At 43.7% G+C, this 23,483-nt stretch overlaps 1 protein-coding gene across 1 annotated transcript; it reads right to left on the bottom strand.

Moving 5' to 3' along the window:
• Nucleotides 1–1,980: 1,980 nt before the first annotated feature.
• Nucleotides 1,981–15,385, bottom strand: LOC119404571 (lysosomal Pro-X carboxypeptidase). The gene is made up of 9 exons (XM_037671117.2): nt 15,127–15,385; nt 14,266–14,406; nt 13,835–13,936; nt 12,422–12,603; nt 10,492–10,649; nt 8,386–8,555; nt 6,191–6,349; nt 5,040–5,227; nt 1,981–2,520 (listed from the first exon to the last, which is right to left on the bottom strand). Exons 1-9 carry the CDS (start codon nt 15,232–15,234, stop codon nt 2,211–2,213), a joined length of 1,518 nt encoding a protein of 505 aa, XP_037527045.1. The 5' UTR covers nt 15,235–15,385; the 3' UTR covers nt 1,981–2,210.
• Nucleotides 15,386–23,483: the final 8,098 nt, after the last annotated feature.

Here is a 23,483-nt window from a genome sequence, read left to right as displayed (position 1 = left end):
GCGCCTCTTGTGAGCCTTCATAGCGCCGTGCTCTGTTCCTGTAAAGCTTACTTCACCGCATGCACCAACCATTTTTTGTCCATTTGCCTGTCCTTGCATTGGCTGTCGAAATTTTCGAGTACGGCTGTTGTCCCTGAAGATTTGCCTGCTTTTCAAGAGGCACCGTATTTACTCGAATCTAGGCCGGCCCCGATTCCAAGCCGACCCCCGAAATTCGCAAGGCCAGAAAAAGAAACCTAATCATTGTACTCGAATCTGAGCAGACTCCCCCCCCCCCCCCCCCCCCCCCCCCCCCCCCCCACTTTCGCACATCGTTTCTTCGAAAAAAAGAAAAAGATCGGCTTAGATTCGAATAAATACGGTATACGATATCAAGAAAAAATATTTCCACGCACCAATAGCAGCAATTACGCTGAAGGATGAGCGTGTCAATTTTGCAGAGAGCTGTGTTTCGATGACTTTATCGGTCAAGTTATTGCGCAAATTTGCAAAAACACGTGATGACTGGAAGCTAAAATTGCCTCTCTGAAAAACAAGAAAAAGAGGAAATTATCCGGCATTTAGATTCTTTCTATGTGAAGAAGAATATTCAAAAACTATCATAAAATACTTTCCGAAATTCAATGCCGTTGTAACACTACTTCCACCCTTTGAAAGCGTGGTAAAAGATTTTTCCTTGGGATTGCGAACACTTAGGTAAGATATGAGTGCCTTAGCGTTGCGCTAATTGCAGCGGGTGATGTGAGAGAAAATGTTTCCTTCAGACGGAAAAGTGGGACGTATGTGTCCCACTGCCGCACAAAGGGTTAAGCCGAGTTAAGATTCTAGTGTGCCCCGTCATGTCGAGCTCGGCAAGATGAGCCAAGCCAATTCTAATTAGGACTAATTAAGACTGAGTCTAGTTAGTGCACATTACGAATAATAACTAATTAAGCCTTTACTGACTTGGTACGCAAGCTAATCGAGACCAGGCCTAGAATAGGCAAATTAGGCCAAGTAAGTTCATTATCCCAAATAGGCAAATAAGCTATAATTAAGACTAGGTTGATTTGTGATGTAAGCCAATCGAGAGCAAGCCTCGGCTATGCAAATTACGACAACTAAGCTCGATATCCTAATCAATCTAATTAAGATAATTAAGGTAATAAGCTACTTGGTGCTGTGATTGCCAAGCGATTCCGAATCGAACCTGATTGATACCTGGCCAATAGTCGCGATTTCCAATGTGATCACGTGAACACGCCTTGCATCGGGGTGTGAATGAACGTGTGCTTACTAGTCAAGCCAGTACCAGCCGAGTGCCGACGAGCTCTCCTCTGCCCCAGCCTTGCGTGACTCAGTGCGAGCTGCGCATTTTTAAAGACGATAGTCTTTCTTGGGGAACTTAAACGCAGAAATTTTGGTTTGTCTGTCTGTCTGTCTGTCTGTCTGTCTGTCTGTCTGTCTGTCTGTCTGTCTGTCTGTCTGTCTGTCTGTCTGTCTGTCTGTCTGTCTGTCTGTCTGTCTGTCTGTCACCCGATTCAGCCACCCGGCCAAAGTTGAACCACTTGCTTACCGCCCACCCGTCTTGAACTGGTACGGCTGTTCATACTTGTGAACGTTGTCGATCAAAAAGTAAACATTACGTATATCTGAGACGCAACATCACTAGGTAAGTATTAGGTGGTGTGTTCCTTTAATAGAAAATACATAGATACGTAATTCTAAAGACCCTAGTTTTTTAAGCTGCGCTGAAAATGCGGCTGCTCTGAAAATGCGGCTGCACTGAAAATGCCATGCTATGCGCGCCGACGAACGCCCTCTGCCACGGAGGAAGGAAACCCTCTGCACAAGCTCATGTTTCCCGACGTATTCCCAGATGGCGTCCATATCTCACGCAGCGCCTCCTCTATCGTCGATAGACGGCATCTGCAGCGGAGCACGCAGGTACGCGGCCAATTTTTTTATTTATTCGTTTACTCATTTATTTAGTTAGTGCGATACATGAAGCACAGGAAGAGTATAAATACACAGTTGCGGTCCTCAGGCAGTAAGTTAGAACAACCTTCTAACAGGAAATGAGCGGTGGTAACTACAGTTATGGTAAACGGCAGTGTAGCTAACATACAATTTACAGAAATTGCCTGTACGTCAGCATTAATGAAAAAAAAGCAATAAGCATTCAGAAACAATAAGTGGCTGTTAACACGTGGGAACACAATGTTCTTCACTCAATTTCCATCTGGAAATCGGAAAAGGAGATGTTTTATCAGCGTCTTCCTTCTCTGCTTCTTCCTTTCGGCAATCCTTGACACCAGCACCTCCTTCCGACTTCTTTCAGGTGATTCATCGGCCTCGGCGATCCACCGTCGGATGTACGTCTTCTCGATCTGGCGTGCTCGTACCACTTCCGGTGAGTCGCTCGACCGCGAGAACCTCAAGTCCACGTGATGTGCGGCACCGGGGATATTGAGGACCACCACGTCGTTCGATAAGGGTTCAACTACGCCCAGGGCAGACCATGGGTCCAGCTCACCGTTGCTGCGCGAAGAACAAAGAGGTACCTCTTATAAACTGTATTTTCTTACAAAACATTACACTTACAGAGAGAAATGCCTGTATGCGAGCTAAAAACATCCAAAATTACTCTGACCCCATTTATACAGAGCCAAATGAATCCAACGGAGAATTAGGCCAGGAAGGCATAGGGGCCATCAGTTGTTGCCTTTAACTGTAGTGTAGTGATAATTGCGTGAATTGAAACGAATTAAAGTGGACGAAAAATCGTCCTTTCCATCCGTGACATCTGAACCCAGAACTTTCGAATTACGCGTCTGATGCTATACCAATTGAGCTACGACGGACGGCGCTTCCCCGTCAACTTTGTTTGGTATCGCCACTTGTAGCCAAGGCGGCAATCGCGGAACACTCTTTTTGCTAGAAGGCGTCACGTGGCCGGTAATCTTAGCACGAGGCGGCAGCTGACCGAAAACCCTCGCATGCTAACCTAAGGCATTAGGTGTGCCGGGGCCCATTTCACTACACAAGGTAAGAGCGACAAATTGGGCGCGTTGGTAAAGTCGCATGGTGGCTTTTTGAAAAGCGCTAACTAAACCACGAAGAAGTTAGACGGGACAGGCGGGGCAGCGCCTGTCCTGTTTGCGGATTTTTTCATCGCAAGCTTCAATCTTCCCCTTCCCGTCGTTTTTTAGAATTTTCGTCCCTCTCGTGGTTTTTGGCACTTTTCAAAAAGTCACCACTGGAGGTAAGATTTGTAGACTAAAAAAAATTAAATGGGGCTTCTAGCAAGAAACAGCATCTTTATGCTTACATGCTTTTGCAGTAAACAGACTCGGCGGGTGAACCCGACTCTTACTTTGAAGGAGTACTGACACAATATTTCGAAGGCGAGATAAGTTCTGGGATAGACTTGTGTGGACACACATGCATCATCTACGAAATGTCAACGGATAATATAGCCTGGGACATCTTTAAAATCACGTTTAAAGTGCGCGTCGCGCCACTCCACGCGAAACGCGCCTTTGGTTATCGTGTAAAGTATTCAATATTGCAAAGATCATGATATTGATTTCAATTGAAGCACTTGCAATTGGTAAACCTGCACGAATTTTTGAAGCATTTGCCCTTTCTGGAACCACCTGCGCAATGCGTTTATCTTTATTCAGCAATGACGAACAGTCACATATCCCGTTAAAATTAAGATTTCGTTGACCGCCCTTCAATGCTGCGTGGAAGAATAAAGGGGTGAGGGGGGGGGGGGAGACACAGCCGATGTCTAAGATGCTGAATAGAAGCTTCCGCGGATTTTCATTGCCAACTATCCTCCAACGAGCCGATACTGACACTTTCTAGTTACTGCAAGTCTACACTAGACTTCAGACCATGTAGGTTTTATTTCTTTAAATTATGGTCTGCAGTTAAGTTGCTAGCAGAACCGCCCGCGACATGGTTTGCCTTCTCCCTCCTACGTCACTTCCTGTATCTCGCTCTAACTTTTCTCGTCTAACGTTGGTAGAGAGAGAGAGAGCACCAACTTTCTTGAGTAGTTGACTAGAATGATGTGCCTCCCACTCGAATTTCTGTACTTCTTAGCAGTGTTATCTTATCTTCGGAGACACCTTCTCTGGTTTCTTCCACTCGCTATCTCTAACGGGGCACGATGTCCGATGCACGACGCCCGACGAAACTTATAGGCTGATCCTGAAGGTACTGCTTTTTGACAGAACGTCTAAGGCACCGGCGCAGCTAGGGAGGGGGACAGGGGCGGGGGGTGGTGGAGAGGAGGATTTGGGGGGTTTTCATATTCTACCGAAATTTTTGAATTTGGCATGTGTATATATACACGCATACATACAAAGTCACGCACGAACATGCATAAAGTATGGTTGAGCCCTCCCTTCTCTATCAAGAAAAATTCTGGCTACGCCTCTTGTCTAAGGGACTTCACTTGCATACCACCATCACTTGTAAGCGCTGACTAGTGCTAGCAGATACTGCCTAAATTTGTAGCCAAGAGTTCGGCGAAAGTTCGTCTGGTCAGGTAACATGATGAAGATGACGATGCGGTCACTGACCAAATCAAGGTGAAGACACGGAGATGTCTCGGGATCCACACGGGTTCATTGATCAAGGAACCCGTACGGACCCTAAAACGTCTGTGTGTCTTGACCTTGACTTGGTCAGGGACCGCATCTTCATCCTCACTGCCTAAATTGTGGCTAATATTGGCTAAAGATGACTGAATGATTGCTAACGTTGGCTGCCCACTGTTATAGCAATAATATTGTCTACATTCAATCTCAATCCAACTGTTGAGATCTATCTATCTATCTATCTATCTATCTATCTATCTATCTATCTATCTATCTATCTATCTATCTATCTATCTATCTATCTATCTATCTATCTATCTATCTATCTATCTATCTATCTATCTATCTATCTATCTATCTATCTATCTATCTATCTATCTATCTATCTATCTATCTATCTAAATCTCACTCCTTCTCCAACCTAAGAATTTCTCAGGTCGTGCTCACCTGAATATAATGTTTGAGGCTGTGTCAAACCTGTCCCCGCCGTAGAGCATGATGGTACGGTAAAAGTCCGGCGTGATGCCGAACTGCTTCTTGCACCGCTCCAGCTCGGCAGTGGCATTCCAAGTGTACGGGAAGAACATGTCAGTCACACCGTTGCCGCAAGTAGCCGTCATCAGTTCGTTGCATTTCTGGGGAGAAATGGAGATGACGGGATTGTTAAAGTATCTGAATGCAACGGCTGAGCCGATGACTTATTTCAAGATAACAAGATGGACCCCGAAGAAGAGGGCGCGAAGCAATGTGGATGGTTTTAAGGCAAAAGCGTTAAATGCCTCATCAAACGCGAAAAGTGACTTCGTGTCGGCGGGGTCAACGCGAGAGATGCAAAAATTATCATCACGTAATGACGTCACCCTATGACGTCAACATGACATCAGAGGACGCTAAAATTTGTGCCGTCACAATGATGCCATTAACGTCACATAATGTGACGTCACGTGATAAGGTCATCGCATGACATTGTCGCTTGGTCAGAGATGGGCGGATCGCGGAGGCACTGCAATAACATGGGAAGTGCACAAAGCTTCTAATGCCTACAATCCCGGAGGCAATGCAAAACCACGTTGTGTGCAGAAACCTTTCGGGGTGGGGACGGGGGGATCAATTCAGTCAAATGATAAGGAAAAGATGGCTTTCGCCTTCGAGTCACCTTAAGCAAATGTATAAGGGACCGTGCGACATTTTTTTTTCTTTTACACATGAGGACCATGAATTTGACATACATGCCTACATTATAAAAATTTATTCCAGCTACGATTCGTTCCAAGCAGAAAACATGTCAGAATGCGACATCAATGAAACGCCTTCAACATAGCCTCAGTATGCATAAACAAAGCAGAAAAACTCCAGAAATATATTGCAGCAGGACGGCAAGTTAGGGCATTTGATTACGACTTACTGTAGTGTACAGAACAGTGAAATATAAGCACGGACAAAAGGGAGAAAAGACTGCCACATAGTACTGTGTTCACGTGACCTTTTTTGTTTTCCTTTTGCGTTCCGTTTGCATTCGTGAGGTCAGAGTCTGCACGACACGAAATCTTAACAACCGGCTAGAAAAAGTTCGGATGACGCCATAGAATATGTCTTACCTGAAAATTGTAACCAGCCAGATTGCGCTGGTAGATGAACAGGTCATGGCACTTGCGCTGTCCGGTACTGTTGAATAAGACGTTCACAGCCCTCGCAACAGCGTCTATCAAGGCTGACCTGTTGTTTTCTGGAGCTTTCAGGAAGCCCTCACACGCCACCTGCGTAAATTGAAGAAGAATATTGAAACGCCCCGTCGGATTGAACTCATTAAATTATCTTAAATTGCTGCTCAAGCTAATAATGTCATGAGTCTGTCTTCGCCACGGTTGATCTCAATCGCCGTCTTTAACTCGTTACAATGAAGAAAATTTCTCTCATTCTTGAGTCCAAATACAAGGCAGAAAAATATTTATTTATTTATTTATTTATTTATTTATTTATTTATTTATTTATTTATTTATTTATTTATTTATTTATTTATTTATTTATTTATTTACTGCATACCTGCAACCCCACAGTTGGCATTACAGCAGAGGGGTTACAGTCAGAACAAAGAAACAACGTGACCACACAGACACACAAAGCGTGGTAAAAGACATCGTTGTCCACAATGTTCACCATATCAGGCGATAGAGCATCACATTCTCTTATGGCTCGCGCAAAAAAAAAAAAGAATACCTGAAGACGTCACCCCTGAAAGGAGACTCGTGTACTTTCAGTGCATGGTCGCGTCTTGACGACACATAGGTGGGTAACCTTATAAATCTTTCTCGCTCAATGGCGGTTTTTTAATGGTGAACAGCGTGAAAAAAATTCAGTCTAAGGATTTTCCGCCGATCTTGCAGTGTCTGCCACGATAATTTACGTTTACTTTCCGTCATGCTTAATGCTCTACTATATTTGTTGAGTAAAAACCTTGCCGCCTTGTTTTACGCCTTTTCAAGCTACTCCGTGGGAACAGCTGTGTGCGATCCCAACAAATAAATGCCATCGTAATCAAGTACACTGCAAACATAAGTAAAATACGGCTGCTATTTAAATTTGTCCGGTAAGTGACTGAAATTACGGCGGAGAAAACTCAGCGAAGCTACTGTCTTATTCTTGATGTGCGAAATGTCCCTATCATACGTTATAAAAATACCTAAATATTTATATTCGTCAGCTCTCTTTGAGGTGGTATTATTCAGTGCATATGTGCGAGACTGAAATACGCCTTTCCTTGAAAAGGTGACGTGAACACATTTCTGAACATTTAATGACATTTGCCATTTATCACGCCATGATCCTCTGATGTCTAAGTCAGCCTGCAATAAAATAATCACTCTCTTTGCGTCTAACTCTATAAATTACACAGTCGTCCGCCGGGAATTTTGAGGGCTCGTCTCTTTTGTTTGACACATTAATGAAAGCCAGCAGATAATGAAGCTAATGAAGGTATAGGGGACGTTAATTGCTGGAATGTATAGGGGTTCTGCATGCACATAATTAGCCGATAAAGTGTACGGGAGAGAAGGACGGCTTTCTGTGACCCGTTGGACTTAGTGGATATTATGTACGCATGAACAAAGGTTGAGTTTCACGGTAAACTAAAATGCCTTATTTATTGCGTGCGGCTCCGCCTATTAAGAGTGTAACACTTCTGATGTAGCTCGAACAAATATTCTTCGCAAGCGAACGCAATGCTGTTTATTAAGGCCTTGAGAACAGCAGCGTGTAACTTAAGAAAACACGGTCAAACGAACTATGATACATACAACACAGGCGCTGTGTTGTTAGTACATGCGTTGGATGCATCATGTTTTGTTCATCAATGTATGGTTGTCCGTGTTACTTCAATTTTGCGTTGCTAAGTTAATGTACAGCCAACCAGCTCGCCAGTATCACCCAAGCAAGTTTATTAATGCCATCGATATGGTCATGCTCCGACAACGATTCAACAGAACTGCTTTTTGGCGTAGTTGGTATTTCCTGCAGGACATGTGTCTTCCTGAAGCCGCTCAGTGGTGTGTCGTCTTTCTTTGTCCTTGTTTTTTTGCGCCGCCCGTTTCAAGGATGCATAATCCTGCAGGACATATTTTTTCTAATGCGCGTGGCACGCACATTAGAAACCACTATGTGTCTCATGTGTCTTCCATGATGTGTCTTATGTTTCCTCCATTATATGCTAGTGTACGTCGTTCTATGTCTTCCACATGTGTGTGTGTAAAGTTGCGGCAAATATGTCCTGTTTGACAATGACGCAGCTAGAGCTTACCCGGACAGGGTTGCCGGGCACGGCTCCAACGAGATCAGACGGCTCGGGAAAGTTGACCAGGGCGATTGTCCCGTAGATCTCCTTGAGCCAATCCCTGAGGAGCGTGTAGTTGGTCGGGTGCAGGCTCTGGCAAAGCCCAAACTTCTGTCTGAGCTGTTTGCAGCCGGCCACTAGACGGAATTAAGAGAGAAGATTTAACATCATCACCATCGTAATTATTTTGGGAAAGAAAAATGCACAAGAGTGCGTGCAAGCACCTGGATACCTAGCCAAAGGCTAGTTCCGATCCTTTCCAAATATGCCGATCCGCTCAAGATATGCCAAATATTCCGATCCGTTCAAATAAACTACAAATGGGCCATGCAGTCTTTATGTACCTATTTCTTTATGTACCTTGAAGACTCTACTAAAACTTGTAGAAAACTGTGCACACTCTAATTTCTTATGTGCTCCTTTATTTTTTATCTTGCCTTGTCTTGTTCTCAAGTGCACGCACAGCTCGTGCTCCTCGAGCCACTCTTAAAGGGGCCCTCCAACACTTTTTTTGAAGCGCCTACATCGCTGCTGACCGCATCAACGCGTAGTGGCGCTCGCCAGAACTATTGCGGGCGGAAATGACGAAGATGAGCGCTGGCCTATGATTGGATAAATGTACGGTTAGATGTAATAGTGGCATTGCATCACAAAAGGGGTTATTATGGCGTTTAGTATTTCTTTAGCATGCTTTTTTCACTGAGCACCAACTAGACAGACGATCTTAGACATTTCAGCTTTAAAAGTGCAGCGCCCGGCGAAGAATGCGCCGAACGCCACGGCGCTGGAGGGAAACGCGCTCGGGACGCTCCAGGCGCCGTTGTTTCTAGAAACTGAAGGGAAAAAAATGTAAGAGCGTTGATATAGACGCCGTCGCAACAAGAAACACGACTAAAACTAGAAAACATGATAGAGGCGTTCACGATCTGCCTCGTTTCGCACGCGCAGTTCACTCTTAATGCACCACATTGTTTGTTACTATCGCAACGGCGTCATCAATACGTTGGAAAGAACGGCCAACATTGTGTGCAAGCCTCCCGTACGTAGGGTGTGTTCCAATACTCACCGTAGACGGCTAAATAGACAGCTAAGTGGACAGCGGCCATCTTAAGTACCATTCCAATTCTCACGTAGCCGGCAAAATAGACAGCTTCGAGAAAGACAAAAACGATGCAGGCTACTTTGCTGTCCAAACAAGATGGCGGCTCAGCGCAATGCTCGCGTAGCTCGAATCTCGCCGGTATGGTCGTCTTACACCAGTAGGCGCTTTTCCAGGCGCTCAATGTAAGCTACGTTAATTTTTTCATAGGTTTGAACACGAAAGAGGCTAAAGAAAGAACATTTACGTTTGTTTTTCTTAGCTTTCTCTTCTCGACGCTAGGTGGCATCACGTCGCGTAGACGTCTTCTAGACGCGTTCCATTTGTTGGACAACATGACCTCGATGCTGTCTTCTAAGCTGTCAGCGTAGACTGTCTACGATGCTGTCCAGAATTGGAACACAGCCGTAGGATCTTTCAATTCATTTCATTGGGCGCCATCAGACGTCACAGGGCGAGTGAAACGTGGTCAGGTGACCCCGCGAAAATCGAGTTGAGGGTAGGCCTCCATTTTATTGTATTTTGAGTGTTCTAGGCTGAATAACTTCGGACTGCGTGCCCCTACCGCTGCCGTTCTTGCTGCACTAATCTCTTCAGCCTCCAGTTTACGCAACCCGAAAGTAAAAACTGTAAAACAATGAGGTCAGGAAAAGTGTTAGAGGGTCCCTTTAAGGGTAACGCCACTTTTCTAGGATTTTTAATCACGCGAACGCCGCAATAACGAAGTGCAGACGCATCACTCGCGTTCGCGTGGTATTCTTCGCTTCACTTCCCTTACGCCACTCAGGCCGGCTGTACGTTCAAAATCACATTCGCATAAGACACAAATATTTCGCCTTAATAACAGATCAGTGTTCAAGGCAACGAACTAGTGTTCAGTCGATCTCCAAACTGGCCATGCAAGATTCCTAGGTACCTCTGTGAACGCGAAGATAGAGGTATATGTACAGATATGTAGGTACTAAGTCACGCACCGGAGTATCCCAGCTTCTGCAACTCCGTCCATGACTTTCTGATGGCCGCTGAGCACAGTTCGGATTCCCGTTCGTACGCAGCTGTCACCGCCTCGTTGAACTTGCCGCAAGGCACAAGGCCCGGTGACATGTTGATGGGGGCGCTTGCGGCGAGTGATCTAAATAATAATAATAATAATAATAATAATAATAATAATAATAATAATAATAATAATAATAATAATAATAATAATAATAATAATAATAATAATAATAATAATAATAATAATAATAATAATAATGCCTTTATTTTACATCAAGAGGACCAGGCAGGCTGGGAGAAAAAGCTGAGAAGCATCTCGACCAGCTCCGGCCTTCTAGAAGTACACTTTAGCGAGTATGCAGCAAACTGTAGTGCACGTAATAAAAATGAAGAACAAAAAGGAACTTATACGGCGATGAGACAAACCGCCTCATCAGAAGTATAAATAAGCAGAAAGAAAATAAAAAAGACACATAATGACGTCAAAGATCTTCAAACAAGGCTAAAAGTATACTCTGGAATTTCATTCATGTTTTATTCCTGCTTAAACAAATTAATAGACCCTTTTGAAATCTATTCTTCCTTAAATACTTTAGAAAGTCTGGCTCCCAAATCGCATGCGTTACATTGGCGTGCGAAATGCCAAAATATTTTTTTTTGTTTTCCTAATTAATTTGTATATCCAAAAGGCAAGCATTCAGTTCTGCAAACGCTAGAAGGACTTGTTCTCGGGCGAGTTGATGTCTAAGTTTGCTAAACATGTTATTTCTTGCACAGTGCTTGGAACATGAAGGACAGAGAAAGGACAGAAAGGACAGGCCCTCCTCTGTCTCTTTTCGCTGTTCTTTCTTCATGTTTCAAACATGGCGCGAGAAATAACATGAAAGGACGTAAGGATGGGCTTTTTGGTGGTGATGCATGGTGAAACTTGTGGCGCAAAAAATATTCTGCTGGAAGTAAGCGCATCGTCCTGTCCTCACTTCCTTTGTCCGTGTCTTTTTTGTGCGCCACAAGTTTCACCAGAAATAAGATGTTTAGCAAACAACAAACACTGCAATATACACTGCAGTATACACTACAGTGTTCTAGATAGTTTTCATGCGTATATACATGCGCGTCTGTGGGTGTGCCGGTTCGTGCGTCCGTGATGTGTATGGACTGATATTCAACCCAACGTTTCCATAAAATGGCACGTCTCCCATACTGTCAGCATCTGCTGATTCATTTCGACCTCATAACGTTCCTTATGAGGCATCCTAATCTCTTTGCCCAACTCACTTATGTCCATCTTGTAAACAGCGCAAAAACGATAAGGACAACAGAAGATAGAGGTACGTACCACAGCGCTGAACTCGCAAATAATTTTTATTTGAAAATACAAGAACACTTGTACACTGACAACCTGTCACCCATGTGAGCACTGCGGACGTGACGCCAGAAGGCACCATTCTGAATACTAGAAACCAACAATATTCGTAAAAAAAATTCCCATCATTTCCACGTGAATAGCCGCAAAAAAAGATTGCTAAAGTTCTGAGCGTTCCAACAAACATTTTTCGCTAGCATGCAAGGCAATAGAGGTACAGCTAATTTTTATGCTTGCTTTTGGTTTTTAGGATTCAGAATGGTGCTTTCAAACGTCTTGTGTGGATGGTCGTGACAACCTGACATGGGTGACAGGTTGTCAGTACATAAGTGTTCTTGTGTATTAAGTCAAATTTAGTTGCAAGTTCAGCGCTGTGGTTTGTCTTTCTTTCTTCTCTTATCCGTGTCGTTTTCTCGATATGTTCAAGAACTCTTGCCAACTAGCCTAGCTGTCAGTTCTTCACTAATATCCATCTGTGGCTGATGACTTTTACGGCATAGTCTAATCCGCTATGTAAGGCACGGCAAGCAGAAAAGGCTTACGCGGTCACGATGTGCGGGTACTTGACCCTAAACCAGGCTGCCAGCATCCCGCCGTAGGAGCCGCCGAACGCCACCACGGCGCTCTTCTCAGCTCCAGGCAGAGTGTACTTCAGGTGCAGTATGAGGTCTGCGTAGTCGGCCATTGCTTGCTCGGACGTGAGATAGCCGAGGTGGTGAGGACTCTGTTGCGCAGTAAGAGAAAGGCAATAAACGAACAAAATACATTGTGTTTCTTCCGAAGGCTGTAAAATTTTCCGATAGATGGGGTTTCCGAGGAAAAAAGCAGTCTCCACAAGAAACAACGTCATGTGCGGCGTTCGTGCATATATGTTCAAAACAAGTTAACTAATAATTGATTACTTGCGTTCACTAATCATTTTTGAATAGTTGCTTAAATATCGCACATTTTGCAATCGACAAATTGTACCCAGCGAGTTCGCAAGGCGTATCCACATTTAATTTACCTTCCAAAAACATGTTATGATTATGAAGCACACCGTAGTGAAAGGCTCCGGAAATTTCGACCACCTTGTGTGGGCTTCAATGTACAAAATGGCATTTTGTGGTACAAAACGTAAAAATTTGAAGGGGGGGGGGAGGTTGAACCCTCGTTGCCCTCTCCACTCCCCCCCTCCCGCCACCGCCTTTGGCTACGACAATCATATGAACATAACCTTTTCTAGGTAGTTCGCGCAACGTGTACAGCACTTGTCGAAGTGTTGGCTCCGGTTGCTGAGTTTCTGACACCCCACGCTCTACTTCTCGTGATCCCTTCAATGCTCCCTGGGATCTTCCGCTGTGTCTCTTTGTGACGTTGTGTTCCCTTTCAATGTCTGTGTCCCTCACGATCTCATTAAGATTTGAAGTTAGCTCCGGTCATCGGAGCTTTAGTAAAGGCACGTCATGTTTTGTTGTAGCAGTAATATATGGCGCTAGAGCTCATATCAATAAAACAAACCAATCAAATAGTCTCTCACATGACGTGTAGATATAATTAATATAAGTCTCACACACAATTACTATGACTAAACGTAATTTTATGCAAAACAGAGCACAAAGCATGTGCTTTTTGCGCAATGTAAGTGCGAATAAGCCAGTGGTTTAGCCAGAATAACTGTACATACATGAATATTTTATTTATTCCTGCAAGTGCAGAGACCTGCTAACATGCATGCATATTTTCCATAAGCCGAGTTTCTCAGAGCTTATGGTAATGTAACTTAGGCTTCCCTAATCAAAGTTTTGAAAAGGCCATGCAGATGTGCGTAGCCAGCAATAGCTTATCCACATAAATCTTTTCAAAAGCGCGGAGATGATGCACGGTGACCGAGATCAGATGCAAGGCACGTGGCACGTTGTAGGCCGTCGTAACTCAGCACCGCACCCTAATTACGCGTCAATGCTGAAACTTACCTCGTATGACTTGTTTCCGAACGGCAGCGACTGACCGTAAAAGCGATGCTCTGCGAACACTATGAGGGCATTGAACTCCGGTGCCCACTCCCACATGATACCCTGCAGGATAACAAGGCACGTGCTTTACAGCCAGCTGGATTGATGCGTCAAAAAAAGGGAACTCAAGAAATGGACGAATGTCAAACGAAAAGAACCGGATGTGATATAGAGAGGAAAGCTTGGAAACCAAACAGATTTTTCTTCCTTACGTCGACGCAATTTGCGCAGGGTAAAACACAGTAAAGATGGCATACTGAAGCGCGAAAATTATAATTTCGACTGCTCTTATTTATGTAAAAAAAAACTATGCGCGAACGACTTCGAAAATTGACAAGCTTCAAAGAAGGTACGTAATGAAAATGTATTTTAAAAAATGAAAAGGTGCTTACCGTGTTTGTAATGAAGTTCTCCACTTCGTCTTCATTCCCAGTGTAAAAAAATATCGGCCCGCCATCGTGGTCCCAATATTGATCAGCCATCGCGTAGCGTATTTCGAATGTCTTATTGTTATGAAATGCAAAGTGGTCCAACTAAAAGAAAAAAATAAGAAAAGAAGAGTGTTGGAAGAAAAGCACTGTTATGAATCGCATATGCATATGGTCGATGCCTTTATCCGTTTCTAGTGATGCGAACATAATGGAGATTATAAATGGAAGTCACTCGAAGTTTTGATATAGTGCATAGCTGGTATTTCGCGGCCGATATTTGTCTGTCTATCCCTCGTATCTTCATTAAAAAAGTTACTGCATCCATTTTACGCGAATTATCTATAATTTCGATGGAGGCGAAACGCTAGAGGTTCGTGTACTTAGATTTATGCGCACCCCAGGTGGTCGAAATTTCTGGAGCCCTCAACTACGGCGTCCCTCATAATCATATCGTGGTTTCGACACGTGAAACCTCAACAATTACTGTGATTACTTTCAAACTTGAATTAAATCTGGAACATTGCTGAGCGACTCGCAAGGAAAGCTTTTAAGCTTTCCTCGTAAGTCAAATGAACGCTCACAAGTACTCCCTTTTACCGTTGGCCATTTTCCCATTAAAATAATGCACCAAACATAACGGTTTGTTTTTGTCATTTGTAACACGCGTCCACCGTGTTTAATTCTCATGGTGAAATTTAACCATTGCTTATACTTAAAGGTCATTTTAGTGCGAAAAACTTGTGCACGTAGCCGATGTTTCACGGGCTGCGATTATCCTGCAGGATGTTCAAATAATTTTTTTTTTTCAAAAGAATGAGGTACCTTTGTCCGGAACTTGTACTCCTTGTAAGAAGTGTCCACCGCTGCACCTGGCGCCGAAAGAAGGGCACAAAGGCCTACTACTGTTCGCAACAGTGCATTCATCGTCATCGTAGCGTTTTTCCGTGAGGACTCCTTGCTTTGGCCTTAATTCGAACGATTCAGCGACGCCTCCATCCAAGCCCCAACTTGTACCAACGGCTGTCACATCTACCACGACGCTACACACGTGCTCTCGGCGGAATGCTTCCGAAAGCTCCCCTCTATTGATTCAGGACTCGTAGCTCGAGATAAGCGGGGGCCATCGGCTATCGTTTCTATCGTAGGATTAGGACGTGTTTTCTGTGGTCTCGTATTTATCGTCACTGCCCCGAGAGAGATAACATACACGCATGTCGATGGCGTTGCTCGATGTGGTACATTGACAGCCTGCTCAAGCAGGAGCATACTTGTTTCGTCGCCGAAGCTTTCTTTCAGTGTATTGCATTATCACTGCCGCAAACAAGACGAAGGTCTAGAAGAATGTACACGACACAGTCCTATGTCTTGTCTGCACCCGCCGTGGTGGCCCTAGTGGTTGACTGCTGACCCGCAGGTCGCGGGATCGAATCCCGACCGCGGCGGCCGCGTTTCGATGAGGGCGAAATGCTAGAGGCCCGTGGGCTTACATTTAGGTGCACGTTAAAGAATCTCAGGTGGTTGAAAGTTTCGGAGCCCTCCACTACGGCGCCTCTCATAATCATATCCTCGTTTTGAGACGTAAAACCCCAACATTCATTATGTCTTGTTAGCGCTTGCCATCGTGAGTATATTCCACAGTGTAATGGTGCAAGTGAAATGTGTGTGAGTGCGCGCGCGAGAGAGAGGATATATATATATATATATATATATATATATATATATATATATATATATATATATATATATATATATATATATATATCCTCTCTCTCGCGCGCGCACACACACATTTCACATTTCACTATATATATATATATATATATATATATATATATATATATATATATATATATATATATATATATATATATATATATATATATATATATATATATAAACACTGTTGCCTGTTCGACTGAAGAGTAGTGCATGGCATAGCAAAACACAGGGCGGTGACACGCTCAATGAAAAAGAAATTGACGGTTGCTCGCAAGCGTAAACTTTTGTTGGGATTCATGCAAACTTTGCTCACTCAAATCAAATCGTATTAATATTCCAACCGTGGATGTCACCCTTGTTTATCATTCTTTAATAAATCATTCTTTAGAACCTTCTTTTGCACCTATGGGATTAAGAATTTTCGATATATATATCTTGTTTGTGTCTGCATACGAGGGCAGTTCAGTTCTGTCTATAACTTCTTTTGGCTTACGTTCATTTACGCGCAATACGAAACGTACGAATGCATGTTTTGCAGAAGTGTCACTTGAAGTGTCTTCTTCCCGTTGTTTCTTTTATTCCTTTCGCGAGTGAAATTTTCATGTGCCATAAGTTCGCATGTGCGATGAACCGAATGCGAGTATCACGCTGTCAGCCACCGCCGGAACGTTCTTTTGGCCACCCTTCTGCTCAGCCGAAGCGAGTGCTGATCCCAGCGGTCGTTGGAATATCGCAGGTCGACGCAGTGGGCACCGCCTCGAATGCCACGGTACTCCGTGTAACCCGAGGGTGCCACATCAATTCCGTACGCTGCCCACGGGTCCATATCTCCGTTGCTGCAGAAAAAGAAAAGAAAAACGCACATGCTCTCAAACCGTGTCATTTCATAATGCTAATGGCAATATTCAATATGAAAAGAACATTTTCGCGTCAGGTGAGGTCCTCTTTGCGCCTCTAGACACGCTCTAAATAGAGTTGGCACCCTTTAGAGAGTATTTTTGTCGCACAGTAATCATCATCTAGCTTGCTTGCGTTTCCTTTAAAAACACGGCGAATGCCAATTAAATCGCGACCGAAATTTAGGAGGTTGTTGGAAGGAATTTATCGTACAAAAAATCCCGCCACAGTGCAGTCTTTTGATTAACAGTAGGCGTTTGTGTTCTCTGTATAATGCTTAACATTTAATGTTATTATTTAATTGTATTGTTAAATGAGGTTAAAAAATTCAGAAAAGAATAGTGCGACCACAATAGTGGGTATAACGTTCGGCATAAGGGGCACAGACACAAGAAGAACTGATGAAGCACACATTGTGTACGTAGCTAATTAAACACACAATGCGACACGTTACGTACGTAATTTGTATGCACGAGACGTCGCGTGTGAAACCTATATCGCACTATGTCCTTTTTTTTTTTTGCCCGAACATTTTACCACCTTGCAGCGTTTTTATTTCTTTAATTTATCCACGTGTGTCTCGAAAGCTAATTTAGCGTTGATGATTTTTACAACGTGAAATAAGAAGTAAATAAAATTTATCTACGGTTGCCGCAGGTCTGTTATTCGCAGTGCATTCCTGTCAACACTTATTCTTCACTGAGCTCAACCGTGCTAGTGAAGGTGGCTAAGTCTATGCTTACTGACGGTGACGCTTGTCAACTCTTTATTTATTTATTTATTTATTTATTTATTTATTTATTTATTTATTTATTTATTTATTTATTTATTTATTTATTTATTTATTTATTTAGTGTTCGAGCGTAGAGTAGTCCTGGTAGGCTGTTCAAATCATAAGAAATAAGCGATGACAAAAATACACGGGGCAATCTTTTAAAAAAATGTATAAATTTGGAACGATCATACCATAACCCAAGAAAATGACGCTGTACAAAAAAAAACATCACATGAGTCAAGTAAAAAATATGGCTCCCCATTGAAATATTGACAGTATTCCGTATGCTTAGTTATCGCGGGAAGGTCATTCCTCTCCTGAAATATTCAAAGAAAAAATCAGTTTTGGATCGTAGAAGTCTTGCAGATTTTCATCCCTGCCTGTGTGCAGTTAACGCGTGAATAATGTTAATCTCTAGCGCTATAGGCTTCAGGCAAATTCTGCGTCAGAACGAAATTTCGCCGCCACAAATTCAAAGATGTACTTACGTGAAAACGAAAGAAAGAGGATTTATCAAGGCTCGTTTTTCTTTGTCAGACGCAACCTGGATGAAAACCGACAGACGATCAAGCCAAGGAAGGTATAGGGTTTTGTCCCTACCGGCAAAAGGTTGTCTTTTGGTCCGTTTTAATCTATTCCTATTTATATCAGAATTACTACAATTCGGTCAAAAGACTACAAATAGCGTCCCTTATACCTTCTTGGCTTCATTGTCCGTTGGTTTTCATTCAGGTTGGATCAGGCAAAGAAAAATAACCCCTTGATAAATTCCCCTTCTTTCGTTTATTCCTAGTGAGGGTGTTCTCGTTTCGGCAGACTTGATGCCCTCAGGTAGTATGCGAGAGCTTATTCGTCAGCTGCCGGTTCACAAAAAGATCACGTGTTCCGTAACGCCAGCTGGCAAGAAAGAGTGCTCCACTCTCACCGTCATGGCTACGAGCGGCACTGGCTAAAACTTCCAGGTTTACTTGTACATAAATACCCGATAAAGTGGACGGGAGGACGACCGCCACTGTAGCTCGAACGGTAGAGCATCGGACGCGTTATCGGAAGGTTGTAGGTTCGGTCTCTACCGGCGACAACTTGTCTTTTCGTCCACTTTAATTTCTTCACATTTATACCACAATTACTACAACACAGTTAAAGCACTACAAATAACATCCCGTTTACCCTCCTTGGCTTCCGTGTGTGTTGGTTTTCATTCAGGATGCACTTACGTGAAGAACACTCTCGTCGTTCCGCACAGGTTGAAACCTCCCAGTGCCCTGACGAGCCTGTCGACTTCAGGGTGGACACCGAACTGTAGACGGCACTTCTGGCAGAACTTTGCGTAGTCCCACTCGGTCGGGTAGAACATGTCCGCCACACCGTCCCCGCACAGCGGTAGAACGAATTCGGTGCATTGCTGCGCACGACAGGGAATCGCAAAGGGGCACGCTTTGTAAATTGTAAGCGTTCTTCGTAGAACGTATTTCCCCGGACGAGTTAGGGGGACAAAAGAACCAAAGAGCAGAAATACGATAACATGCAGCATAATTAACACAAACGCCACAACTAATTGCTGATGAGACATGATACTGAGACTATTGCATGCAGAGATAGAAAAGCTGTTTATTGTAAGACAGTGATATTTCATATCAGGTGCATGACAACTGACCTGTTACTCAGCATAGAAATGAGGAAGGGGGTTAAAATATTCCACAGAAAACTTAAAAGTTTAAAAAAAGTATGCTATTAAAGTTTATAATCGCGCTTACAATTGACACAAAAAATGGCCAATAATTTCAGGGCTTTATACATCGCGAAGTGACCTTGGGCTAAAAATTTCCAAGAAGGACACCTGCAAAAAATGTGCAGAGGAGGTTCCTACATGAATGTATGTACGTGCATCGACAGTACGGCATCTCGATCTGTGAGGAGGTCACGGCAGAAGACTGAGTGGGGTCAAGGAGGTGAGGGGTCACAGAACTATTTGATTATAGAGTGGAAGTTCAAGGCCGGCAGACACAATACCCCCCCAAAAAAGATTGAGGGTGTACGGTGGTCATTTAATCACAATGTGAAGACCAAGAGCAAAAAGCGCGAAGATTAAACTTCGAGGTAAGATGAAGCAATGAATACCGAGGAAAAGTTTCAACAACCTCATCGAACTTGAGGCCATGTTCGTGAGGTTGAACTACGACCTAGTGAACTAGGCTAGAATAAAGCATTTACTTTGTAACTATTGGTATTGCCTTCATGAAGAACTTCAAGACAAAGTGGTGGGGCAAGACAAGCGATAACACATACGAAGGACAAGGCGTGGCTAAAGTAAGCATAGCTGTGGATTCGGGAAAAAAATATTACTGCAAAATGTGCGCAGTAAGGTTATTTTCCATAAATTTAGAAAAACTCCCGAACATTGTAAAACTCCCGAAAATCTTTGAATACCGTTCGTGTGCTTATGTAACGAAGTGTTTTATAAATAGCCGAGCTTGCAATTTAATTTCTTCATGCGTTCGCTGTTGGTTGAGTCCCCGAGAATATACAAACGCCAACATAACTAGAACTTGACATCTCATTTTCATTAGATGTGTTTTCCGTGAAAATGGCAGTGGTAAGACAGGGATTGGTGACAGGGAGTGGTGGTGACAGGTATTGGCGCGCCGCTGGCGCTATTTTTTTCATTTCAGCTCTAAACCAAAAATAGCTATGATCCCTTAAACGTCCATAGTCTCTCTTTTTTTCTTCAAGGTAAAAATACTCACAGGGTTACTTATGCATCCATAATAAAGTTTATACCCACAGTAAATTTTATTCCCATAATAAAGTTTATTGCCTACCCTTATGCATTTTCCTAAGACGACTCGAATGCGGAAGCCGTCTTCTTTTTCTTCTCAGCCGATTGTATTGCCCCCCACTCCCGCCCCAGAAAGCTTTTGCAACCGAAGTGATTTCGCACTGCCTCCGAGACCAGAGGCATTGGAAGCTTTCTGCACCTCACGTGGTTTTGTATTGCCTACTGGATCACCCCACCTTTGGCCAGAAGACGAGATGACGTGATGACGTCGTCACGTGACGTCTCAGTGACGTTATTATGACGACATATGGTAGCGTCATCGCGTGGTGATGACTTTTTTTTAACTCCTGTCGACGCCGACGGTCACTTTTTGTGTTTGACGAGGCACCTAATGCTTTCGCCTTAAAATACGAACATTTTATGAAATAATTCTTGCACATGTAGAGTCGAATGCAGAACACGAGATATTTTTGATGTCTACGCAGTGAAGTGCTTCCTCATTTAATGATGGAAAGCTATCTGCTATAGTGCTGTAAACCAAACGAGCGTAAAACGCATGCTGATTTTCTATCTGTACTGTCGCCCGTCTTTGCAGCAGGGGACTTAGTTGGTGACACTGCCAGCTTTCTATACACTTGTGCATCTCATACGGCATGTACAGCTAAAACTCCCCAAAAGGAGAGACACGCGTTATAACGTTCCATTTAAGACCGCAGCCCATTGTATACGCAGCCTGGTCCAGGGTCGTATTAAATATACATGCACCTCATACGCATGCGTTTTCCATGGTGGCTATGCTAAAGGGGCAAGACATTAACTGATTAGCTGCAGCTGTCTGTTACAGCACCAAACTTTTTGCAGTCGCAAACTTGGTTTCTAAAACGCAAACAGGCGTCTGTTTTTAGTCACTGAAACTGATTAAATTATACAGCAATAGGCAATTATCTTTGTAGGTCAAAATAGAAGAGAACTTTTAGGTATTCATTGGCACTACTTCGATCGTTTCCAATTATTTCAATGTTATCTCTTTTGTAAGGTAAGTCTCTGCAACAGGTATATTCTAGCTAAACAGATGTGAGTGACAACATACTTTCGCCTGAAATCTCATCACCTGGGAAAAAATAATTTTATGGGGCTTTTTAACTGATCTAATAAGTCTAACATCTTGTTCCGGTGCTCATTTTTAGTGTCGGTGTGAATTTAGCCTCCCCTAACGCGCTAATTACACTTCATGGAGGGTATAAGAAAGAGGAAATTGACAAACGGCGGTTGTCAATTATCCTTCCTTAACCCTTTCGCCACCTTGCAGGATTCCGCAGAACTGATTTTCAATTCTTTATGGAAAGTATGTTTTGGCCACAGACGGGAATGCCACAATTTCGGTGCAACGTATGTGTGCTATAAATATGTAACTAATAAACTGAGGACTCGCATACCTGATAGAGCCATGCAGGGTCCTCTGGAGGAGCCGGCACGGTGTAGCAGGCTGTTTTGCCCGTTCCGTTTCGAAAGAAGCCGACTGCCTCGACTACCGCGTCGATCAAACGGCTATCGTTTTTCGCGGATTTTCTTAGGCGATCACAAGCAACCTGTAAAGAAAATATAAAATGCTTTTTTTTTTAAGGTGACCCTGTTTAAAGGGGCCTTGCATCACTTTTCCAATTAATCATCGAATGGCCTCAGTAAATGCTTATTGAATGTATTGCCTCACGAATCGACTTCAGCAAAAATCTTTAGAATCCGTCAAATATATACGAGCCGAGTTACAGGGACTTGTCGCACGCTTTAAGGGCTCTCTCTCTCTCTCCTTTCATACCAGAGAGCGTCCTGAAAGCTACGCAAGGGGGGATGACAAGGGGGCAAGCTACGTACGTTCGCCAGAGCGCGTGATGACCTTGAGCACTTCCCTTTTTTTCTTCTTCGAACGCGCGGCTTACGTTCAGTGCGATCGCGAGCAAGCAAGCGGGCACGTCGCGGCCTCCAGCGGCGGCCGCGGTAACTATGCAGCTCACGATGATCAAATCAGCCACTGACCGTGGACTTTGGGTTTATGGCACGGTCATTTAGGTTTATGGCATCACTTGTCCAGAAAAGAGCGAGCCATTTCTAGCTGACTTTGAGATTTCATTGTAAATTCCAGGCCGCTGCTGCGCTATAATGTTTGGCTCGCATGTTCTCAAGATCCTCGACTACCGATCGGCAGAGTTTTCTGACCATGATCAAAAAGTCTTGCGAAAAGCGTCGCCATTCGGCGAACTTCTCACCAGCAAAACAAACATTCAAAGCAAATAACCTTGCCCGAAATCCCGCTCTTCTCAAGCACAACGATGGCGATTGCGCCAAGGATGCTATTCTGGACATTGTCAAACTCCGCCACTGCTAAACTCTGATTGGCCTAGAGTGCCGCTACGGCCTCTCTGATTGGTTAAAATGCCGCCATTACGAAATGTGACAAGATGGCGTAATTTGACAGTGTCCAGAATAGCACCTCCGTTTAGGCAAATTGGGCAACGCAGTGACCTTTAGCGGGTGGGGCGGCACTTGAGACGACCGAAACGGGTAGTTCACCAGCGTCACACCGATGAGACTGTCACGTATCCAGCCGCGGAAAGCCGCGAAGTGGTTGGAGCTCAGGCGCTGACAAAGATGAAATCGTTCGCCCAATTTGCGGCATTCTTCTTCTGTAAGCGGCGTATACAGGAAAAGCAAAAAATTACACAGGACATACTCTTGAGAATGACAGCGTGTGCTGTGTCAGGAACAGGAACAATGCGGGTTTTTAATGTTATCCAAGTTCTACGAGCTACCTAGTCAGGAGCGTTCACTTGAAAAGTTCCAATGAAATGCGTAGCTGGGATAGTTGGTGCAAGAATAATACCAGGATTGCGGCGCAGCTTAAGCCAGACTAAATCAAAGACAGTCAACTGCGCCTGTCATTGTTGACCTCATTCATCGTCTTTCTGCTTATGCAGCGCTGCCATTCTGGTAATAAGTGGATATAGTTAAGCT

The sequence above is a fragment of the Rhipicephalus sanguineus genome, chromosome 9 (genome assembly GCF_013339695.2).
Source record: "Rhipicephalus sanguineus isolate Rsan-2018 chromosome 9, BIME_Rsan_1.4, whole genome shotgun sequence".
In the NCBI taxonomy this organism is placed as follows: domain Eukaryota; kingdom Metazoa; phylum Arthropoda; class Arachnida; order Ixodida; family Ixodidae; genus Rhipicephalus; species Rhipicephalus sanguineus.
The sequence above is the reverse complement of the archived record's forward strand: the minus strand, read 5'-3'. Positions and strand labels throughout refer to the sequence as shown.

Excerpts from the sequence above, each read along its gene's own strand:
- LOC119404571 (XM_037671117.2), bottom strand. The coding sequence starts at position 15,234 with ATGACGATGAATGCACTGTTGCGAACAGTAGTAGGCCTTTGTGCCCTT. Across the intron at positions 13,937-14,265 it reads AGAACTTCATTACAAACACG|GGTATCATGTGGGAGTGGGC; the intron begins GTAAGCACCTTT and ends GTTATCCTGCAG. Across the intron at positions 2,521-5,039 it reads GCCTCAAACATTATATTCAG|CAACGGTGAGCTGGACCCAT; the intron begins GTGAGCACGACC and ends TTCTTCGCGCAG.